Raw genomic sequence first — 20,430 nt, 5'->3', positions numbered from 1 at the left:
AGAGATAGACCCTTACACAGATTTACCTTCCCAGTGACCACCGTGCCTCTCAGAAGAACAGGGGCCATTCTTGATGAGCTCTCAGAAGAAAGTGCAAAGGACAGAGCCTCCTGCCCAGTGTCCAGGAGCTGAGCTGGCCAGGGTGCCCACAGGCATTAGCATGCACATATACACACATATTCATGTCATCACCATCAGACCCTTGTGGGCTGACATCAGGGACCCACTTCAGAGACAGCCAGAAGCAGGGAGCACTGAGCCCCTCCCTCCCCAGTACTGCTACTTAAAAGTGTGGAGGGATCCTGCTGCGTGGCACTCATTCCTTTGTGCTTCATTAGACACTGAGCAGTCAGCAGCCCAAAGAGTAGCTCCGGGCTGGGTCTATGAGAACAGACAGCAGGTGGATCAGGCCGCAAGGTTAAGGATGGTGTAAAGCCAGCAATCTGGGGACAGATCCCTGAGCTTTCCATGCCCTCAATGCCTCTGAGAGCCTGAGCATGAACTCTCCTTCAGCACCAAGAGTCCCATCAAGCTTAACTTGGCATCCGAACTTTACAGCCAGCCCTGCCCTACAAGTCATTTGGAACAGCACTCAGAACGTCTCCGTAAGAGTCCAGCTTCTATCTGTTAGCACCACGGTAAGTTTGGGGAGCATGTGTATGCACAGAGACTCCTGTCCCCAGTCCTGCACCCTACCCCTGTTTTGACAGGGAAATGGGAAAGGTCTGTGCTTAGATGAAGGTCCTTGGGCCTCACGGAACTTCTCTAAGCTTTCTCTACACAAAGCGGCTGAGACAAGAGGGTGCAGGCAGTGTCTTCGTTGGCAGAGATCATTGGAGGACCAGAAAGGCAGGCGCTGACCTGCCCTTCCTGGGTGACATCTATTCTTTCCAGAAATAGTCTAGATCCCCTGTGGGAGTATTCTAAGGAAAAGGCATTCCCCAGGCTTCTGGATTTGAGAAGGCCAGAGTGGGATGTTGGACAGGACAATGGACAGACTCCTGCCTCTCCCTGGGAGGTACCCTCAGACCCTATGTACTAACCTCATGAGGCAAATGACCTCCCTGCAACAGCCCCAAGGAACCTAAGCGTTCTTTCTAGTGGGAAGTTTTTCTCCCTATTTTGCCAGGCTTCAGTGTCAGTCCTCAGTTTTGCTACAGGGGTTGCAAGTTCTCCTTGGAGGCTTGCTGTGGGGTATCTATCCATTGAGAGGGCAGGACCCAGGAACTGGCTCTACTATCAGTAAGGTCACCCAAGCTGTGCCTCGTCCTGCAGGCACGCATTTGTCCTGCTAACTTCCAGCAGCCCATCTGGGCCTTCCACCTCCCTCTTAGGAGCTCAGTACCGTGCAGATATGGGATTGGGGTTAAGTTTTGGAAGACCTGCACTTTTCCTTCTGGCTTGGCCATAGCTTTTCATCCATACCTCACTTTGCCCACTTGCTTTATTGGGAGCCTATTTCTTCTCAGAGACATCTGTAGGTGATGCTCTCCTTTCTTTCTCTCCACAGACATCCGGACCTCAGGCTGCTGCCTGGGTCCCCTTTCCCACAGTGGATGTCCCAGACCATGCTCACTATACCCTGGGCTCGGTGATCCTGCTGGTGGGACTCACAGGGATGCTGGGCAATCTGACGGTCATCTACACCTTCTGCAGGTGCCTGGTCGGTGGGGTTGGGTCAAGGGCACTGTGTAAATCCACGCACATCCACAGGACAGAATATAAGGGTAAATGCATCACCCAGCTCAATCCAAGGCACCTTAGGATTGGCAGAGAAGCAAGGAGCACACCTTCTATTGTATCAGGCCTAGGCATCAACTTTCAAGCAGATGAAAAGGGAAGATGGCCCAGGGAACCCTGAATACACACACATGCCCACTGGGCCTCAGACATAACCTCTGAGGTGGGCAGTACTGTTAGGATCTTCAGCTCTCTGTTCATTCTACCCTGTTCTCGGTTCACCTCTGTCATCCTCTGCACCCAGAAGAATCCTCCCCCCTCCCTCTACCTTGAAGTACATCCCTAGATACCAGGATCCTCAAACCCCCAACAGCCACTCCTAGCACCCATCTCCGCTTCCCTCCCCACTTGCTGGCTTCTGGCTGTAACAGGCAGGCTGGGAAGTGAGCAGACTTCAGGTTCTACCACAGACTACTGGAAGAACTGAGCCAGTCATTTACCCACTGGAGTGCACATCTCATCTCTCCAGCATGGAACTGCGTGGCTTTCTCATCACTGGCCTTTCTCCTGTATGTGCATTGATTGGTGACAAATCCTGGCTTTGCAACTTACTGAGCTGTAATGGGAACCAAGCCCTTTTGTGAGTGAAGGCTTTAGTACTTACATCTGGACAATGGAAACCACTAAACTCCCTTTAGGATCTGATAGATTTATATTAAGATGGATGGTGTTAGAGGAGGTTGGTGAGGGTACCTGTCCCATGGTCATAGCCATAAGTTCTTGCACCTTTTGCCACTCAAGTGTGAGTGAACATTGAAGAGACAGGCTGAGTTGGGCAGGGCCAGACTGGCAGAAGAAGGAGCAGGAGGAAAAGAGAGGTAGGGGAGAAGAGAAGAAAGAGGCCTGAGAAGCTAGTTAGAATGTATGTATCAGAGCAAATGGGAGGGGGAGTCTAAAGAAACAGACACTGTTGGGAGGCTGTGTCCAGGGAGGTTTGTCCAGGGAGACAGAGTGAGTCACACACAGAAGGAGTAATCCAGAGAGTGAGAAGAAAAAACTGATAGGACCAAGAAGCAGCCTCCTGGATAGCACAGCTGTTGCTGGAGACATCCCTTCTCACTTCCCTGTAAGGGGCCCATCTCAGGATAGCCCTTAGTCCATATGATTGGTGGTACCTGCTGGACTGAGAGACAGGTCTAAGGCCCAAGAGGCCCAGCCTGTGTGCCATGCATGTGTGTGGGGTTGTGTGTGCATGTACGGCATGTTCGTGTGCCTGTGTTCGTTTACCGTGGTAGCATGTGTGTATATGAACGTGTGTGAATAGCTGAGGGTGAGGGAAACCTTCCACTGCTCTGGAGGTATTGGGAAGCATGCCCCGACTTCCTCTGACCTCACAGGAACAGAGGCCTTCGGACACCGGCAAACATGTTCATCATCAACCTCGCAGTCAGCGACTTCCTCATGTCATTCACTCAGGCCCCGGTCTTCTTTGCCAGCAGCCTCTACAAGAAGTGGCTCTTTGGGGAGACAGGTAGACACTTGGGGCTTCTTTTTGCCATAGGGAAGAAGGGATCTTAATGGAGGGATGCCACGGCAGTGGAAGGTGGCCCAAATGAAGTCATTTGTTCTTGCTGGGCAAGTGGGCAGCATCCTGAATCCTGTGACTGAAGAGGAAAGATGAGGTTCTGGTCTTGAGGCCTCTGCCATTCTGATCAGATGTGGCAAGCAAGCAGGGTGGAGTTGGCTCAATCCTGTTTTCTGGGAGGTAGGGAAGGAGCTGAGATTGTCCCACCCTTAGGGACTGTCTTCCCTGGGGACTTAGGGAAGTGGGTTTACCCACAGGTTGCGAGTTCTATGCCTTCTGTGGGGCTGTCTTTGGCATCACTTCCATGATCACCCTGACAGCCATAGCCATGGACCGCTATCTGGTGATCACACGTCCACTGGCCACCATCGGCATGGGATCCAAAAGACGAACAGCATTTGTCCTGTTAGGTGTCTGGCTCTATGCCCTGGCCTGGAGTCTGCCGCCCTTCTTTGGCTGGAGTAAGTGTGTTGGTGGAACTAGGGGAGGGGCAGACAGGCTGAAACAAGAAGTTTAAGGAAGGTTGGGCTGGAGAGCCGTCAGACAGCCTCATGGACCACCTAAGTCTCGAGTCAGATGGACATTCAGGGGCATCACTAGCATCTGGGGAAGCTCAGCCTGCTTCACCAGGGACTAGAGCATCAGTCAGGAAACTGTCACCAAATACTGGAGTAAGGGAGAGGGAGAAAGTGGGCATGTTTGATGCTGATTTTGTAGTGAGTCAGATCAGCCAGGGGCTGGGCTGTTAGGCCTCAGCAGGCAGGACAAGCTGCAAGACTTTAGACCTGAGGATCATGGCCCTGGGGCTACAGAGGAGCTAGGTTCAGTCAGTGCTAGAGTGGTGTCCCCGTTAGAACCAACTTGGGAGTCTCCCTTCACGTCTCAGTTGCCACCAGCTTTCTCCATTCTGGGCAGGGTAGGCATGTGGCTGGGGCCAGGTTGTGCTTAAGAACCCCAAGCTCCACATTTGAAACCCCTCCTGAGCAAGTTACCCCCAGCAAGACCACAGTGAAGGCTGAACACCTGTCTCTGCCTCCCAGGTTCCTACGTGCCCGAGGGGCTGCTGACATCCTGCTCCTGGGACTACATGACCTTCACACCCCGGGTGCGTGCCTACACCATGCTGCTCTTCTGCTTTGTCTTCTTCCTCCCCCTGCTCATCATCATCTTCTGCTACATCTTCATCTTCAGGGCCATTCGAGAGACGGGCAGGTAAGTGCACTGTGTAGAGCTGAACCAAAGAAGGAAGCGTCTGCCCATCAGAACATGCTCAGCTGCTGATAGGTTAAGATAAGTGAGCTCCCGTGCTTATGGGGGTGAGGGTATCTAGGAGAGTTCCCAGAGACAAGGTCCTCTGAGGAGGGCTTAAAGACTGCAATCCTGGCAGAACCACAGGAGGGCAGCTGAGGCTCAGTGAAATGAGGGCTTTCTGGAAGTCAGAGCTGTCTGTGTGGGAAAAGATGCGCCCTCCTATATGTTCCCCTGAGATGTTCCCGAGAGGTTCCCCTCAGTAGTTGTGACCCTGGTACTTGCTACAACCCAGATGCAACCTTCCTAGGGCCTGTGAGGGCTGCGGGAAGTCCCCTCTGCGGCGGCGGCAGTGGCAGAGGCTGCAGAGTGAGTGGAAGATGGCCAAGGTCGCTCTGATCGTCATACTCCTCTTCGTGCTGTCCTGGGCTCCTTATGCCACTGTGGCCCTGGTGGCCTTTGCTGGGTGAGCAGGAGCCATAGAGCTGTACAGGGGCTGAAGGCACAGGTCCAGGTAGCCTCTCCCTCCAACCTGACCCAAGGCAGCTATCCTGACATCCTAGAGCCAGCTTTACAGCCTTACCCTGCCCTTGTGTAACATGCCTCACCCCACTAGGCTTGCCCAGTTTCTGGAAGCTTCAGGGATATACTGGGGGAGCTCTGGCTACACATAGGTATCTATCTTGTTGGGAACCTGATGCTCGGGTTCCCCTTAGCCTGAGCCATAGGCACACAGCTAGGGCTGCTGCTACTTAAGACTGGGTTCCTAAGTGGTGCCCACTAGTAAGTACCCCTGTGGCTTGAGACTGGTAACCATGGCACCCAAATGAGATTTTGGTCCTTTGAGCTATCTGAGAACCAATCTTCTTGAGTAGTAACAAGGCAGTCTCCTCTAGAGGCCTACCAGAAGTTTCTCTAGGACATCTAAGAGGACAATTGAATTGCACAAAGAGGTATTGCCAGATGCATAGGTTCTAAGGGACAGTGGGAAATAGCTACCCCAACCCCTGCAGACATGGAATACCTTCCTCCCTGAGCTCCATCCTCAACTATCTTTGGTTCTTACCCACTTTAAACCAGAATTCTGTGGTTCCTACTAGTCTCTCACTATGGGATTGGCTTGGCTGTGTTGGTTTACACCGGTCAGGCATTGGTTTAGTTTGGGCCTTGGCAGGGTCTGCCATAGAGACAACTGGGGGTATAAAAAGGGGACCCCCACACCTTCTCTGTCCTAGGTATTCTCACAACCTGACGCCCTACATGAGCTCCGTGCCAGCTGTCATCGCCAAGGCTTCTGCCATCCACAATCCCATCATCTATGCCATCACTCACCCCAAGTACAGGTGTGGCCTTCTCCAGGCTTCCAAGCCCACCTAGGGGCATGGAGGGCCTGGGCCTGCAGCTGAAGGCAGGGCTTAACTGTCTCTCTGATCCCTAGTGTGTGTATCAGTTGGGGGTCATGAATGCTGTGGTGTGCTGATAACACTGGGAGGGTCTGCAGTTGGCATGCCTCCCCTCTTTTTTCCCAGTCCCCCACAAGATATTAACGGCTACCTGAGAGGAAGCCTGTTCCAACTACAGGGCTATGTCTTAAGGCAGCCATAGTGGCTCATTAGCAGTGCTTCCCGTGCAAAGACAAGCCCTCAGACAGTGACATCCTGCAAGCACCCGGCAGAGGTAATGTGGTCAGTTATTGTTCTACTAAAAAAAATGAAAACAGGGTACCATCATGGGCCCTCGGAGCCGGTTCAGCTTGGTAATGCCCAGCACTTGCTAATCTCCTGATGCAGACCTCAGTCGGTCTAACCTATAGTACTAAGGTGTGTCCATGGCACCCATTCCCAGAGATGACATCTAGGGTAATCATCAAGCGGTGTCTAGTTGGTTGAACTCACTACCCCCACCACACCCTGGATCTGTTGTTACTCCCATCAGCCCTGGGAGGCCTCAGTCTCTCTCACCTAGCTGTCTGTCTATGCCCATCACCAGTGTCTGTCTGTCCTCCAACTGTATTCCTGTATTACTCTGTCCTTCCCTTCTCCCTCTCATGTCCCTTCACCCTAACCAGACACATGACTCCTGCAGGGTGGCCATTGCCCAGCACCTGCCTTGCCTTGGGGTGCTTCTCAGAGTATCAGGCCAGCGCAGGCACCCTTCCTTCAGCTACCACTCTACCCATCGCTCCACACTGAGTAGCCATTCCTCAGACCTCAGCTGGATTTCAGGACGGAAGCGTCAAGAATCCCTGGGTTCTGAGAGTGAAGTGGTAAGTCCCCCATTGGCTAGTACCTCACCTTTTCTTTCTCAACCAGCCCTGGGGACCTAGACCTATGTGGCAGAGCCACATAATAGACTGGGAAACACTTCATTCACCTCCAGTGTATCATCCTCTGTGGCAAGCAGGAATACCCAGGACAGAGCAGAGACGGGTGGTCTGAAGTTACCTAGCAGCAAGACAGTCTAAACATGGGTTTTTCAAGTCACTTGTTTCTCCATGGCAAGAGCTGGTCCAGGATCCCTGTACCTTAGCACCAAACGCTACCTTACAGGAGGTGTAAAGAGATGCAGGTACAGGAAACAAGGGGTACTAGCCTGAGATCATACCTGGCTTCAAGCCTTGACCCACCACACCCTCATTGTGTATCTGAGAGCCAGCATGGCTGGTTTGTCCAGCTATCTTCCACTGCTCTGGCCCTGAGGCCTTCTGCTAAGATGTAGAACTGTGAACCACTAATAGAAACCACTAGTAGCAACCACTTGTAGAAAATGAGGAATCTGTCTCATTTGCTTACAGAGGCCTTGACTCTCATGAAGGCCACCACCTATCTAAATACCTACATGCTTAAGCAGGCAAACACTCCCCACAGGCATATATTCTTTCCTGCACTTTGCTGTTCACAACTTTGTACATAATGTCATGGCCCCCCCTCAGTAAATATCTCTGTAGAGGCTGAAGGGAAGGAGGTATGAATATGCTCTAAATAAGCTGTCCCTCACACCTCAAGATTGCTCTCCCACCTCCCCAGGGCTGGACAGACACAGAAACAACAGCTGCATGGGGAGCTGCCCAGCAAGCAAGAAGACAATCCTTCTACAGTCAGGACCTGGAAGATGGAGTGGTTAAGGCTCCTTCCACCCCACAGGTACAGAAATCCAAGATTCCCAAGGTGCCTGGACCCAGTACCTGCCGATCTGTGAAAGGGCAGGGAGCCAGGCCAAGTAGCCTAAGGAGTGACCAGAAAGGCAGGCTTGCTGTGTGCACAGGCATCTCAGAGTCTCCCCCCTCCATAACATCCCAGCTTCCCCCTGCCTACCTAGAGGATGCTGGGACACTCAGACATCCTTAGCAGGGTCTAAGTATGCTCTGTGTCTAGGGGAGTATCTGCACAAACTGTGTAAATCTGTGCGCATGGCATGCTATGTTGTACCATATGTATACCATATGTATATGTCGAGTGCATATAACTGTATATGCCTTTGAAGATATGTGGTCTACAGCACGACTCATGTGCGTGTGGACCACATTCCTGGCATATGCTGTCTGTCACTGTAATGCCTCTGTGTTGTGTGTATGACAGAGTGTGACGGTGTGCACCTCTCTGTGTGGTTTTGATGCTGGACGAACCCTGGGAAGGGGGCTGCAAGCCATGTACACGCTCACTGCCAATGTCCTGCGCTCAAGATGTCACCGAGGAGAATACTTGTAGCTATTAAAAGAAAGCCAGCTGTCAGCCCCAGTGCCTATGGAATGGAATGTGGATGGTGATTAGAGAAGGCCATATTTTGGAACACTGGAAATGCCATGAGCACAGGCGCCCAGGCAGCCCCCCTCCCCCATCCGCTGACAGCTCCCCCAACCTTCTCTTTCCCTATCAGCCTCTGGGTGTTCTGAGGCTTCCTTGGCAACACTGGGATCATAGACACATCCTGTTCTCTCCCCTTCCTGCTGCTTCCCTATGAGTAGTCTGTTGATGCTTCTGATGTCAGAGAGCTCCTGTCCCCCTATATCCCAGGCACTATATACAACCACAGAGGCCAGGGCAGAAGCCTGACAGTGGCCTATGCAGGCCAGGAAATTGTTGAAGACGTAATAATGTCTATCCTGGATGGAGGCAGGACCACCAGGAGGGTCTTTTTGGCATGGAGGCCAACCATCAGCAGTTGCCAAACACAAGCAACAAGCACTGCCATCAGGTTACCAGCATACAGACACAATTCCTTGAGGTTCCCCGGGAGAAGGGGTTCAGTTATCTACATGAACATCCTGAGTGAACACAGTGGGGTTCAGAAGGAACTTGGTGTCCTGGAATAGGGTGGTGGGTACAGTAGGTGTGAAGTGAACTTCCAGAGGAAGCTGGTGTTACAGGCCAGGGAAAAGGTGAGTGGGTTAGGTCAGCAGGGATGAAGGAGACGCCAGGCCTCATAGACACATGGGATTACAGAAGAAAGATAAACTGGGGGGGGGGGGGGAATGCGGCATAAGGAGTCTGAACCTCAAGAGTCCAAGAGTCTGAGGATATCCCAGCCTAAGATTGTGTTGGCTCCTTCTTTGGGGTGTGGTCCTTGAGAAGGCCCACCTTCTCTGAGGTGTGGTCCTTACGAAGATCCACCCCTTTTGGGTGTGGTCCTTGAGAAGGTTCACCCCCAACCTTGACCACAGCCACACCCTTCCCACAGTTCCTTTTACTTGCCAGTGTTCTCAAATAGAAAGAGGTTTTAGGAGGCCCTGTGAGACACTCCTAGAGATGAACAGATGTGTATTATTTATTTTCAGACCAAGGGATACCTCCCCAGTCTGGATCTCAGGATGTAGGATACCCACTGGCCCTCCCTTTCTTCTGGTACTTGCCCAGCTCCATCACCTCCCCATCACATGCACAGACCCAGGATTATCTCACAAGCCTGGAAGCTTTGAAGGTGTTCCTGTCACTCGTGCTACACTGGATACGAATCTCCAGTCCCTTTCCACACCGTGAAGCCCTGTTTGCCGCTACTCAGCTCAGCAGCCACACCTGGGCTCCGTCTGAAGCATGAACCTAGGTTTTCCGCTTTCCTTCCAGCAGCTGTTGCCTCTCCTCAGACGCTGTATGCCACCATTGTCCAGACAATGACAGTGGCGACAGCATTGGGAAACACATCATTTATTTATGAACCAAGCAGCTTGGCCAGCCTTTGCAACCAGGCTGGACACCTCATTGGTTCAGAAAGCCCGTCCCTGTGTCCCCTGCTGCCAGGGCTCAAAAGCTGAACACAGACTTCACTTTGTGCACTAGGTGTACTTCTCCTCTGGCTCCCCCATAGCTTTCCCACTGTGGCCCACACTCACATGTACATGGGCACTATCAGGCACACAGGTACCTGTTTGCATGCACATTGAGCACACGTGTGCACACTCTGCCCCTACTGTTTTTTTTTTTGTGTGTGTGTGTGTGTTAGTGGTCTAAGTTCCTTTCAGTTGTGGATCTGACAAGGCATAGGAAAATAAAAAATAAATAAAAAAGTAAACGGGGTTTCTAGTGATAAACATGTCTCCCGGTGCTTCAGTGAAGAGAACACGGCCTGGTCTTCATGCCTCCAGCAGTTTCTTAACTCTGTTCCCTAGATTTCCAGCTTTAACTCTCACTCCTGAAAACCCCATCTCAAACTACACGGGAGTGAAATAGAGGAGGGACAAAGGCCAGTATGGCCGGTCCACCCCTCCTCAGTGACGTGTAGAGCTCGGCCCAGCCTGTGTGTGTGCTATCAGCTCTTCAACTGGCTTTGGATCTTCCAGGGGAGGCAGAGGAAGGCTGGCCTTCCCTTTGAGAGTATCTCCCTACCACCCTCCCTTAATCAGAAGTCATCAGGCAGTGCCAGAGGCCAAAGGCCTTCAGCTCCTGGTACATCGCTGGGGCTCCAGATCCAGGGTCTGCTCTTTCTTTCTGGTTATGCTATGTGGCTGGATCTTCCCAGCTGGGAATGACAGCTAGCCCTGGGGAACAAGGATAGAGTTATGGATAGATGGGTTGGTACACAGATGGGATGGGAGAGGGATGGGGAGGTACTGGCTCTCCTGTCCATGATGTGGAGTTGTAGGGTACAGGAACATCCCAAGTCATTCCCGCCCCCCACTGCTTCCACTTGCTATTTTTGTGACCTTGGGCAAATTACTAAGGGACCCTGTAACATCACCACTCTTACCATGCACCCTATGTATGACAGGCCTGGGTATGAGACCAGAGTTCTGACAGCTAGAAAATTACTCACATCCAGGCCTGTACTGAGCCTTCAGGTTACTGTCTTTGAGAGGGCCGGCAAGAAACCACCCCATCTTCCCCAAACCTCAGTTTCCAGAGCTGAGGAAGCAGACCACGTGAGATCTGAAGTCTCTCTTGTGGGAGGGCAGGCTTCCAGGGGCATCTTAACCCAAAAGCCATGCTGGTTGAAGTCCCAAGGGCCAAGGCCTCCACCCAGAGCACACTGTCTCTCGGGTATGGGCTGAACATGCCACACATGCTTTCCTTCCCTGCCCCTTCTAGCTCTGTGTCCTAGTAGCTGAACAAATGGCACAAATGGCACTTCTCCCTACCCCTGTCATTCCTGCGCAGAGGGCACGGAGCCTGGCGTACAGCACTGGCAGCTGTAGCTTTCCATGCTACTGTCAAGTTTTCCAGGGCACAAATGAGACAGGAGAGCCAGGAATAACTGCCTGGGCCCCAGAGGGTCTAGAAGGGTGAGACAACCTCAGACTTGGCCTAAGGCCTTTTTCCTGGGGGGTCATGGAAGCACCCTCTACTTCAGGCCAGAGCTTTGGAAGATATGGCCACCAGGAGCACATAATCTGACATGAGTCCCAGTAGAATGAGCTCAGGTTCCTGTAGGACCTGAGTCCATTCCCTATGTGACCTTGGAGAATATACTTAATTTCTCTGAGACTTGGCGTTTACAATCCAAGGTGCCAGCCGCTTAGGACCCTAAGAAAGCTGGTACGTGGTGAGTCCTTTCCCGAACTTGGCCAGGTTCAAAGCCCTGCCATTACATGGCCATTTTTATGCCTAGACCCATAAAAGTGACCCAGGAGCCAATCATTACTCTTCTGAACCAAAGCATTTTTTTTTCAGACCCATTGGAGGTTAAGTCCAAGGCCCCACTGGGACCCCACAATGGATAAGGTGCCCACTCATGGACCTTACCAAGGACGACAGAATAACAAACCCCTACTCAGAGTGGACCCACTTACAACAATAATGGTGTGTGGCAGAAGGCACTAGGGAGCTCAGTCCTCCATGCTTGCCCCTTGGGGATGGGTGTTATGGGTGCCTGACACCCCTCCCCGGGGACTATATTAGCCGTGTGAGTCATGGTGGACCGGCTGGGAGGCCACGGCAGGCGGGCCCAGTGTAGGGTTACAGTCCATTTATGGGCGCAGCAAGGACAGATATCAGTGTCGATGGCATTCACTCCCAGCTATTCTTAGGAGCCTCCCAGGAGCTCTGCACAGCCTGGCCAGGCAGTGAGGAACACAGCAGGCAAGGCCAGGGGTTGGGGTACAGGGCCAGGAGCAGAGATAGGGGGTAGAAAGACAGGCTGCATAAGGGTCCTCTCACCTGACTCTTCGTACTATTTGTCTGCAGAAGAAGCCATCGCTGTCAGCACCAGTATGTCTTACAGTGTGACTCTGACTGGGCCTGGGCCCTGGGGCTTCCGTCTGCAGGGTGGCAAGGACTTCAATATGCCCCTCACTATCTCCCGGGTAAGTGCACATTGCCCACAACCTCATTCCCAAAGGGGGCGGGGCATTAGTAAAAGAGGGCATGCTTATGCCCATCTGTCTGTCAGTCTATCTGTCTGTCTTCCCCAGGGCTCTTGGAGAGCAGAGCCTGCCCCATTCCTGATCTGAAGTCCAGGACTGAAATGGTCTCCTTATCTTGGTCACAGATGGATTTGCTCACCCCAGCTTGTTCCCTGAACTTTGCCCATCTAAGCAAGATGTCACGGGCAAATAGCTGGCATTTTGAGCTGAGGAAATGCTGAGTTTGCAGAGTGGGTAGGCTTGTGGGTAGAGAGTGCAGGGCCTTCCTAAGTCCTTCCCCAGTACAGTAGGCTTAGGGTATCCCCCAAGCTTGGAATCCCTCCCTAGAAGCAGCTGCTTAGGAAAGAGCCTATCTATTATGAGGGAGGCAGGTACCAGGCAGGTAGATGAACAGCATGTTGTCCTTACTGCCTTTCTGTCATGTATAAAAGTCCAGGTGAGAAACAGCACTGTCCAATGGAAATGGCACCAAACATCAGGGGTTATGGGGACATCTCCTGTGAGTTGGAGAAACTGAGGCCCAGAGAAGCCAAAAAGTAGACATACTTGGAAGGAAGAAAGGAGGGGCTTTAATTACTGCTCTAGTCCCAGCACCTAGGCCATAGCCTGGTGCTATCTGCTTTCTATTTGTTAGATAAGGACACCCTACAAGTCATGGTAGACCTGGGACTGAAGGCCCCATGGATTAGGGGGCCTGAGAGGCATATGGGGAACTAGTATAACCTGCTCGGTGACTGAGCCTCTTGCAGGACTGATCTGGGCTTAAGATGGAGAGTTAGACTCCTGGATGTCCCTGTGGAGTTGGAGGGTGGAATCAGGTATAACTGGAATGCTGAATCTTCCATACAGCAGCACAGACTGGCCTTGGACCAGTGGCTAGCACTCAGCGGTAGTGGGGACTCCTGGAGAGTGCTGGACAGAGGGCCCAATGCACACCCCGAAACAATCTCGGTCCTCAAATCACTTTTAAGCTAGGTGCTTTGAGTGGCCTTTGTGGAAGGACGTTGCCCTTCACCTCTCTGCTACAGGCCTGAAGTCTCTGCCCTCCAGACACACTGCCCTGAAAACCACAGGGCCCCCTATTAAGAGGACACCCTAAACCATGTCCATCTTGCTTGATGATGTGGTGACATGTGAATATGTGAGTCCACTGGCTACCCCCAATCCAGGCTCTGCAGTCCCCACTCCTGTAGTATAGGTTTTCTCCCTGTATAAGATAGGACCTCTCCCATCATCTGCATGTGCCCTCTGGCCTCCTATGCCTAGGACTGAGCCCACGGTCCCCAAAGCCCACCATCCCCAAGGCTTGCTGCTCTGTCTTATGGGAACAATTTCATCTCCAGGATCAGTAGCACCCAGGAAAGTCAATGACCTCACTCTGGACCTATGCACCACCTGGCCCCGGAAGGCCAGGGCTTAAATGGCAGCACGGAGGCTTTAAGCTAGACAGCAGGAAGAATGTTCTTATTCAAAGAGGGTGTGTGTTGGAGTGTGCTGGAAGCTGATGCTAGGGAGACTTTTTAAAAATAGAAGCCAGGGCACTGAGGGGATTGCCTCATTTATGATACATACCTCAGACCACTTGCAGTAGGGTGGATGGACTGAGCCATGGTGTTCAGGTCTTGCTGTCTCCTGAGAAATACATCTAGTGGGCCACAGATACAGTGGGTTTTGGCATCCTAGGCTTAAGCATTCCAGGCTCAGTGCTGATGCCAAGGCAGACACCGTGAACACTAGGCCTGTGGCATCTGCTGCTGAGGTTCTGCTGTGCCTTCTGTACCAGGCACAGTCTATTCACAGAGACACAGGGCCAGGATTCTGCTCACCTTCAGCACTCCCCTGCTCTGGGTGCAGAGACTGCGACTGTGAGAGATGATCACTTGGCCTAACACTCATGCCTGGTCCTTTGCTTGTCAGACCAGGCCCTAGCTAGCTTCTCTCAAAAGAATAGTTGCCACCTGCGTGCTGGGTAATAGCTTGAGTACTATTCTAATAGTGGCCTCCACACAGGTACCATGGCATCAACCTGGGCAGAAGACCCCTCCCCCAAGTGAGTCTACTCCCAAGAATCTGCAGAGATGGGGTTCAGGAGGGACACTGCAGGGAGGAAGGCAAAGGTCTTTATTTATCCTGGACAGGTGCAGAGGCCTGCAACCTGAGCTGCCCTCTCACCCTCCCCTCCCCTACCTTAGCCGATTCTCCAGGAAGCAAAGGAGCAGATTATCAGGCCCGGCCCTCACTAGGGCCCCTGCCTCTGTAGCTAGGTGTGGGGCTTTGCCCCTGCATGGCTACTGGCACTGTCCACCCTAGGGAAGGGGCAAGTGTCTTCGTTCAGTTCTACATCTCTCCGAGGTGTCGCCAGTAGCACAGCCTCAGTTGTATCCCCTATAAAATGGGACAGTGCTGTCCACACTTGACATTGTGGAAATGAGGCTAACTATGAGGCTAGTGTGCAAAGGGGCAGTGGGCTGGATGAGGCCTGCCTCCTCCTTATTGGAGGCCTCGACCTCCATCCCGCCTGGCAGGCCTGCCTGGGCCATAGTCCAGAGGCCTTCTACCTCTTTCTCCTCCGATTTCAGTTTCAGTATTATTGAACTCTCCGAGCTTAGGTGGTGACACCGAGAACAGGGGACCCTTGAGAAGAGAACAGAGGACAGTCTGAGACTATTCTGGGGGTAGCTGTGCTGGCAATTCCTGGAATTTCCAGGCCCCTGGAGCACAGCACCTTGGGCTGTTCTTGGTAGCGCCTATCAGCGCTGACAGGCCATGCTGTTTATAGCCCTGGTGAAGGTCAGGCAGCCATCTATCTAGCTATCCAGCAGGGGAAGATAAGGAATAGTCATAGCTGAAGACTGCATTCTTAGAGGTGCACGTTGGCCAGGCCCTCCTGTGACTCACACTTGCCTCTGACCTCTTGAAGGCCCTGAAGGGAGCAGATCAGAGGCCTGCTAGGTCCTGAGAGGGGGGTCTTTGTAGGTCCCTGAACCAGAACACAAGTCAAGGGCAACTGGAGGAGCAGACAGGAATGGGAGCAGTTGCTATGGGGAGACAGGAGACTATGGGGACAATGGATAAGAGGAGTACATAGGCACCAGGGACAGGAGGAAATCGCCCAATTGTAAAGCCCTCCAGTCCTTGTCTCCAGTCTTCCCATTCCCAAATGTGGCTTCTCCACACTGCTGGAGCTGGGTTTCTGCTCTCCTCCCATAGGTACCATCTTGGGGGGCATGAAACAGATTTTCCAGGGCCAAGTGCACACAAAAACACTGGCAGTTTGCTGGAGAAGCAGAGAGGAACAACGTTGAGAACTTGAGAAACTGAGGGGGATTTTATTACACACAGACACAAACACAGACACAGACACATACAGACTCACACACGCACACACACACGCGCACACACGCACACACACACACACACACGTACATCAAGCATTGGTGTGTGTTGACACTTAGGTGCCAAGGCCGAGTGTCTGAGTGTGTGAGGGATGTGGTATAGAGGATCCAGGGCCTGTGCTCATCTCTTGGGGGAACTCTGGGAGCATAGAAGGAAGGAACATTAAATGAGGGCTATTTGGACAAGCAAGGCAAGGCATAGGAGAACCTGGCTTATTTATACACCAGGGTTGGAATAGAGGTTGAGGCCATTGGGAGAAAGAAGTTTCCAGAAAAAGGGTGAGGACTGGGGCAAAGTCCCAAGGGACACCAGATGGGAAGAGAGCCAGCCTGGCACGGGGTAATTTAATCCCAAAGAGTTAAAATGCATTTAGGACTCCAGGGGGAATCCCTGCCAGGCTTCGTCGAAGAAGCTGGGAAGGTTCCACTCTTTCTAGGCCTGTTACCTGCCCTTAACCAGCCCCATCACACCTGGCAAGACACACAGAGAAGGAAGACAGGACCTGTGTGTTTCTAAGGAGAGATGCTAAAAACTTCTGTAGAGCCCAGGTGCTCTCCAGGTACCCCCTAGGTACCCACTGCACAACCCCTTGTTTCCCTGGGACTCTAGACAGAATCCTGCTATTCTTCCACACCCTACGAGGAACAGTAGGCCGGCTGAGGACTAGTCACTGGGGCTGACCACCCTCTGTGGGACTCTGGATCTTCTTTCTCATGGAACCCTGGGGTGCAGTCATACTGACCACATACATTATTTCTCCCACCACTACCACTGACTTTTCTGGAGCTTCAAAGGAGAAGGAAGCAGAGTCAGCACTGTTACTCCCTTAGATTCACTCCAGAACCTTCTCAGCTCTGCAGCATCCTGTGCCACACCCTATTTAATAATGTAATCCTTGGAACACGCTGGAGAGGAAGGCCTTACCTTCTTGCCCTCTGGACACTCACTGGAATATGTGAAGTCTCAACCAAAGCAGGCTTAAGTTGACCTACTGTGCACATGCTTTCCTTTGTGGCCTTCCTCATTGGCATGACAGTGGTCATATCGGCTACCCTTGTGCTACCTCTGAAGAGTGGGTGGGGCCTTGCAAATCAGATGTGTCCTCTTGGCCATCAAATCTTTCTCTGTTGTCCTTGCCTGGCTTACACTGTTCTGAACACAGGGTGGGCAGTGTTTAAGAAGAGACCTAGGAAGGCACAGACTGGTTCATGGCGGTTGATAAGAGAGGTCTCTTTTAGTCTTGTCATTGCTCACATGGGTACAGGACAGTGCTTCTGGGGCCAGCAATAAAGGGTTTCCTATGATTATGGCCCAGCAAGGCATGGGCTGTGTAGTAATCCTGGCCCAGTGAGGCCCCTTTAGGCTCTTCTTTATGGTCAAGTCTACACTGAAAGTGACTGTTGGCTGGAGACAATTGAAAAATCAGGTAGAAATGAAACATTCAGCCAAAGAGATTTTTAAACACTCAAAAGGAGATAGAAGGATGCTTTTTTTTCTTTCTTTCTTTCTTTCTTTTTTTTTTAGAAAGCATCCTCAAGAACATGTGTACTTTTAGTCTTTTCTGAGAAAAATCAACAGAGAAAGGAGGGTAGAGAGTTACAGAAGAGAGGCATGAGCTACTTTTCTCATGAGCCCGGACTCCAGGCAGTGGTCCAACAATGCCAGGCCCCTCCCCCAGCCAGCTCAGGCTGCTCCTCTGGGAGGGAAGGGATCTTATGGTCCTTGGCTGTCTTTAGCGTCCCTGCCTCCATCTGGCCTTCTCTAAGGACACTTGAGCAGAAAAGAGGATCTCTGTGAGTACCACACCCCTACTTGAGGGACATTGGACCCTGCTTAGGGCATCCAAAGGCCAGGGCAGCTGAGCCCTAATGGGCAGACACAGATGGAGGGACAGAGGCGCCAGGGACAGGGGGATCCAGCTTGGTGGCTCCCCTTTGGAATGTTTGGCTACTGACCAGGCCCCTGGAGCAAGGATTACCCCAGCCCACGCCTGAGGATATCAGACAGTACCAGGCACAGGGAAGGGTAAATACAAGTTGGCTGTGTCCTAGGGAGAAATCTGTCACCAGGCAGCTCTAAAGACATGGCATTTCTGGCGGCCTGAACCTGGCACTAGCTGATGGGGCCCAGCATCTCTTGGATGTCATTCTGGTGCCCTTGCTTACACTGCCACCATGATCTGAACACTCCCGTCCTGCCTAGCAGTGTCTCTTCTGGATTTGTAGCATGCCCTCCTATGTGAGCTTGATAGCTGCTTCCCTCTACCCTATCCCAAGCTATTTGCTGAAAGGAACAATTCCTTCTCGGTAGATAGAAGCATTGGGGGTATCCTTCTGTATGGATTCCTGCTATGGAGAGCACTTTATGGGGTGACATACCAGAGATATGATATGAGATATCATATCATACTTTACTATGAGAAATCTTCCCCTGGGATGTCCTGCCACAGGGGTAATCAATTGTGGGAGTGCATGGGCAATCCATTGGGACAGCGTGGCACTGCTGGGGACAGCATAGCACTGGAAACATTTCCCTGGGTGGATGCTAGTGTTTTCATCTGTCTTTGAGGTGCTTCTAAGCTAAGACGGCCTGATGGATGGCAAACAGTGAGAGTGCTGTGTGGAAGAGTGGAAGAGGGGAGTGTTATGGCTGGACAGTAACGATAATTGAGTGTTTGCTGTTTGTGCCCTGGACTACTCACTGGCCAACCCTACCTGCCCTTGGGGGTTGGAGGTGAGATGGTACTGGAGTCAGTGACACAGACTACAGGAGCAGGTAAGACGCACCACAGCAAGCTTGTCAGAACACGGCTGCAAGCTCCTTTAATACCCTCCACCTGGTGCCCCATTTGTCCCAAGAAAGCATCTCTTCTAAACAGCAGTTCCCGATTGGCTGGCATTGTCTGCATCAGCAATCCTTGGTCTCTCAGGAAGTCTTCAATTAGGTCCTCCTGTAGGAGATGACTTTGCGGCTGTGTGGCCCCCTGGCATTTTCTGTAGAGGTGGCCACCGCCATTCCTCCTACAGGTGTTCATATTTTTTCAGCTTAAAAATTACTATAATAAGTTGCTAGAGCTAGCTCAGCCCTGCACAGGAAAGCAGAACAAGAGGATTTTCTGCAGAGCAGCAAGAGGGAAAGCGTCTTGGTTTTCTTTCACTGTTACTCTTGTGTGTGTGTGTGTGTGTGTGTGTGTGTGTGTGTGTGCATGCGTGCATGTGTAGATCATCAAGCCCTCAGAATCTTTCAGTCTCTGCCTTTCCAGAACTGGGGTTACAAGTGCATACCTACTCCTGTCTTTCAGTTATGTGCTAGGGCTGAAACTCAGGTCTTTGTGTTTGCATAGCAAACCTTTAGCTGACTGAGCCATCTCCCCAGGCTCTGTCCCTATTTTTCATCTCTGCATTCAAGACAGCAACATGCTTTCATTACCATGGGCTCCCTGAGGTGACAGACTGGGGGCTAATGATGGCTCTGTGATGCCCATATGGCATCTGGAGACTGGGCTTTTCAAGCCAGAAGTGTCCTCTTGGCTATCAAGGCTTTCTCTGTTGTCCTTGCCTGGTTTACACATTTGGGATCTAGAAGAGGATTGTTCTGGGCACAGGGTGAGCAGTGTTTAAGAAGAAAGCTAGGACTGCAAAGGCTGGTTAATGGCAGTTGTAAGGGAGGGCCCTCTTGGTCTTGTTGTTGTCACAACAGTGCTTCTGGGACCAGTGATACAATTACAAAAAGTCATTTCATCACAGTGACTGCAAGGCACCTTGATGGATGTATAGTTTCCTTTAAGGAACTTGGGAAGAAGATTCCACCAATGTCTACAAGCCCAGAGCTTGACCAGAGGCCCCACACAGACTTGGCACAGGTCTCTCTCTTAGGATAGTCCCCAGACCTTAGGTAAAATCTGGCTTCTGAAGCATTAATGTCTTATCCTTGTGTTATAGCCAGAGAAATAGGTAGGATGTGGTCAGACATGCCAAGAGAACTAGCTGGTGGGCACACAAGGAGGCAAAGCTAAGAAATATGCCCTCTAACCATGTGGGCAATATGGGGGTGGGGCTTAGAGCCTCCTCTTTCCTGTGATGTCATTGGTGGCAAGATCTGTGTAACATCCCGTGGTATCATACAGGGACTTCCAACATGATGTCGTAGAGTCAACTCCTAAAATACTTCTAGGTATAGGTACCACCCACTCATAGATTGTCCCACCCTGCTTGTCTCGATAAACATTTACATTGAAAAAATAATAAACATTGCTGTGTGATATTACCAGGGACTAAGACATTCCATTGGCAGTCATAGAAGTTAAAACTAGTCTCCTCTAGTAACATCTCACGATCTATCTTTTAGGGTAGGGCTGCTAACGTCACTATGGCCAGTCCATTGAACTACTCTAAGTTATTTAACTAGGCTTTATGTAAGTTCACATCTCAGACACTATCACTGTGGGTAGGGTCACCAGAGTACTCAAAGCTGCCATGCAATATTTGATATTGTGTGTGATGTCATTGAGACTTCAGGGTAAGCCATGACTTCACAAGTAATAGGGGCTGTGGCTTCCCTAGCACCCCAGGAAGTGCTTTCAGTACGGAGTCTCAATGGCATTCTGTGCAGTCAAAGATGGAGCATTCAGACAATTAGTTTTAGATGTCAATAGGGTACAGGAATTAGGAACTAGCTTTATACTTCCCTTTCCAGATGTTTGCAGGCAGCTGGAGAGCCCTAAGCCTGT

The 20,430-nt window shown here is 51.5% G+C and overlaps 2 protein-coding genes across 12 annotated transcripts in view; both read left to right on the top strand.

The window, feature by feature from the left end:
• The first annotated feature begins 304 nt into the window (after positions 1-304).
• On the top strand, positions 305-10,022 carry Opn4 (opsin 4). Of its 3 annotated transcripts, none has more exons than XM_076931487.1 (11): positions 305-638; positions 1,511-1,656; positions 2,210-2,320; positions 3,078-3,211; positions 3,586-3,726; positions 4,306-4,477; positions 4,824-4,979; positions 5,749-5,856; positions 6,599-6,779; positions 7,540-7,656; positions 9,288-10,022. In XM_076931487.1, the coding sequence occupies exons 1-11, from the start codon at positions 498-500 to the stop codon at positions 9,324-9,326; spliced, it is 1,446 nt and encodes a 481-aa protein (XP_076787602.1). In that variant the 5' UTR covers positions 305-497; the 3' UTR covers positions 9,327-10,022. The 3 variants fall into 3 exon arrangements, with proteins under 3 accessions (XP_076787602.1, XP_076787601.1, XP_034353159.1); XM_076931486.1 differs by having other exon boundaries at positions 306-638; positions 3,523-3,726; XM_034497268.2 differs by lacking the exon at positions 2,210-2,320 and having other exon boundaries at positions 310-638; positions 3,523-3,726.
• A 1,901-nt stretch (positions 10,023-11,923) lies between these two features.
• Positions 11,924-20,430, top strand: part of Ldb3 (LIM domain binding 3) — a 60,439-nt gene continuing 51,932 nt past the window's right edge. For 6 of the 9 annotated variants that reach the window (XM_034497260.2, XM_034497257.2, XM_034497259.2 and 3 more), the window contains exons 1-2: positions 11,924-12,021; positions 12,127-12,245. In XM_034497260.2, the coding sequence (XP_034353151.1) occupies positions 12,153-12,245 (93 nt within the window). In that variant the 5' untranslated portion in view covers positions 11,924-12,021; positions 12,127-12,152. The remainder of the gene's footprint in view (positions 12,022-12,126; positions 12,246-20,430) is intronic. The other 3 variants (XM_034497262.2, XM_034497264.2, XM_034497263.2) reach the window with 1 other exon arrangement.

This window comes from Arvicanthis niloticus, chromosome 3 (genome assembly GCF_011762505.2).
Source record: "Arvicanthis niloticus isolate mArvNil1 chromosome 3, mArvNil1.pat.X, whole genome shotgun sequence".
NCBI lineage: Eukaryota > Metazoa > Chordata > Mammalia > Rodentia > Muridae > Arvicanthis > Arvicanthis niloticus.
This window is presented reverse-complemented; position numbering and strand designations above follow the sequence as displayed.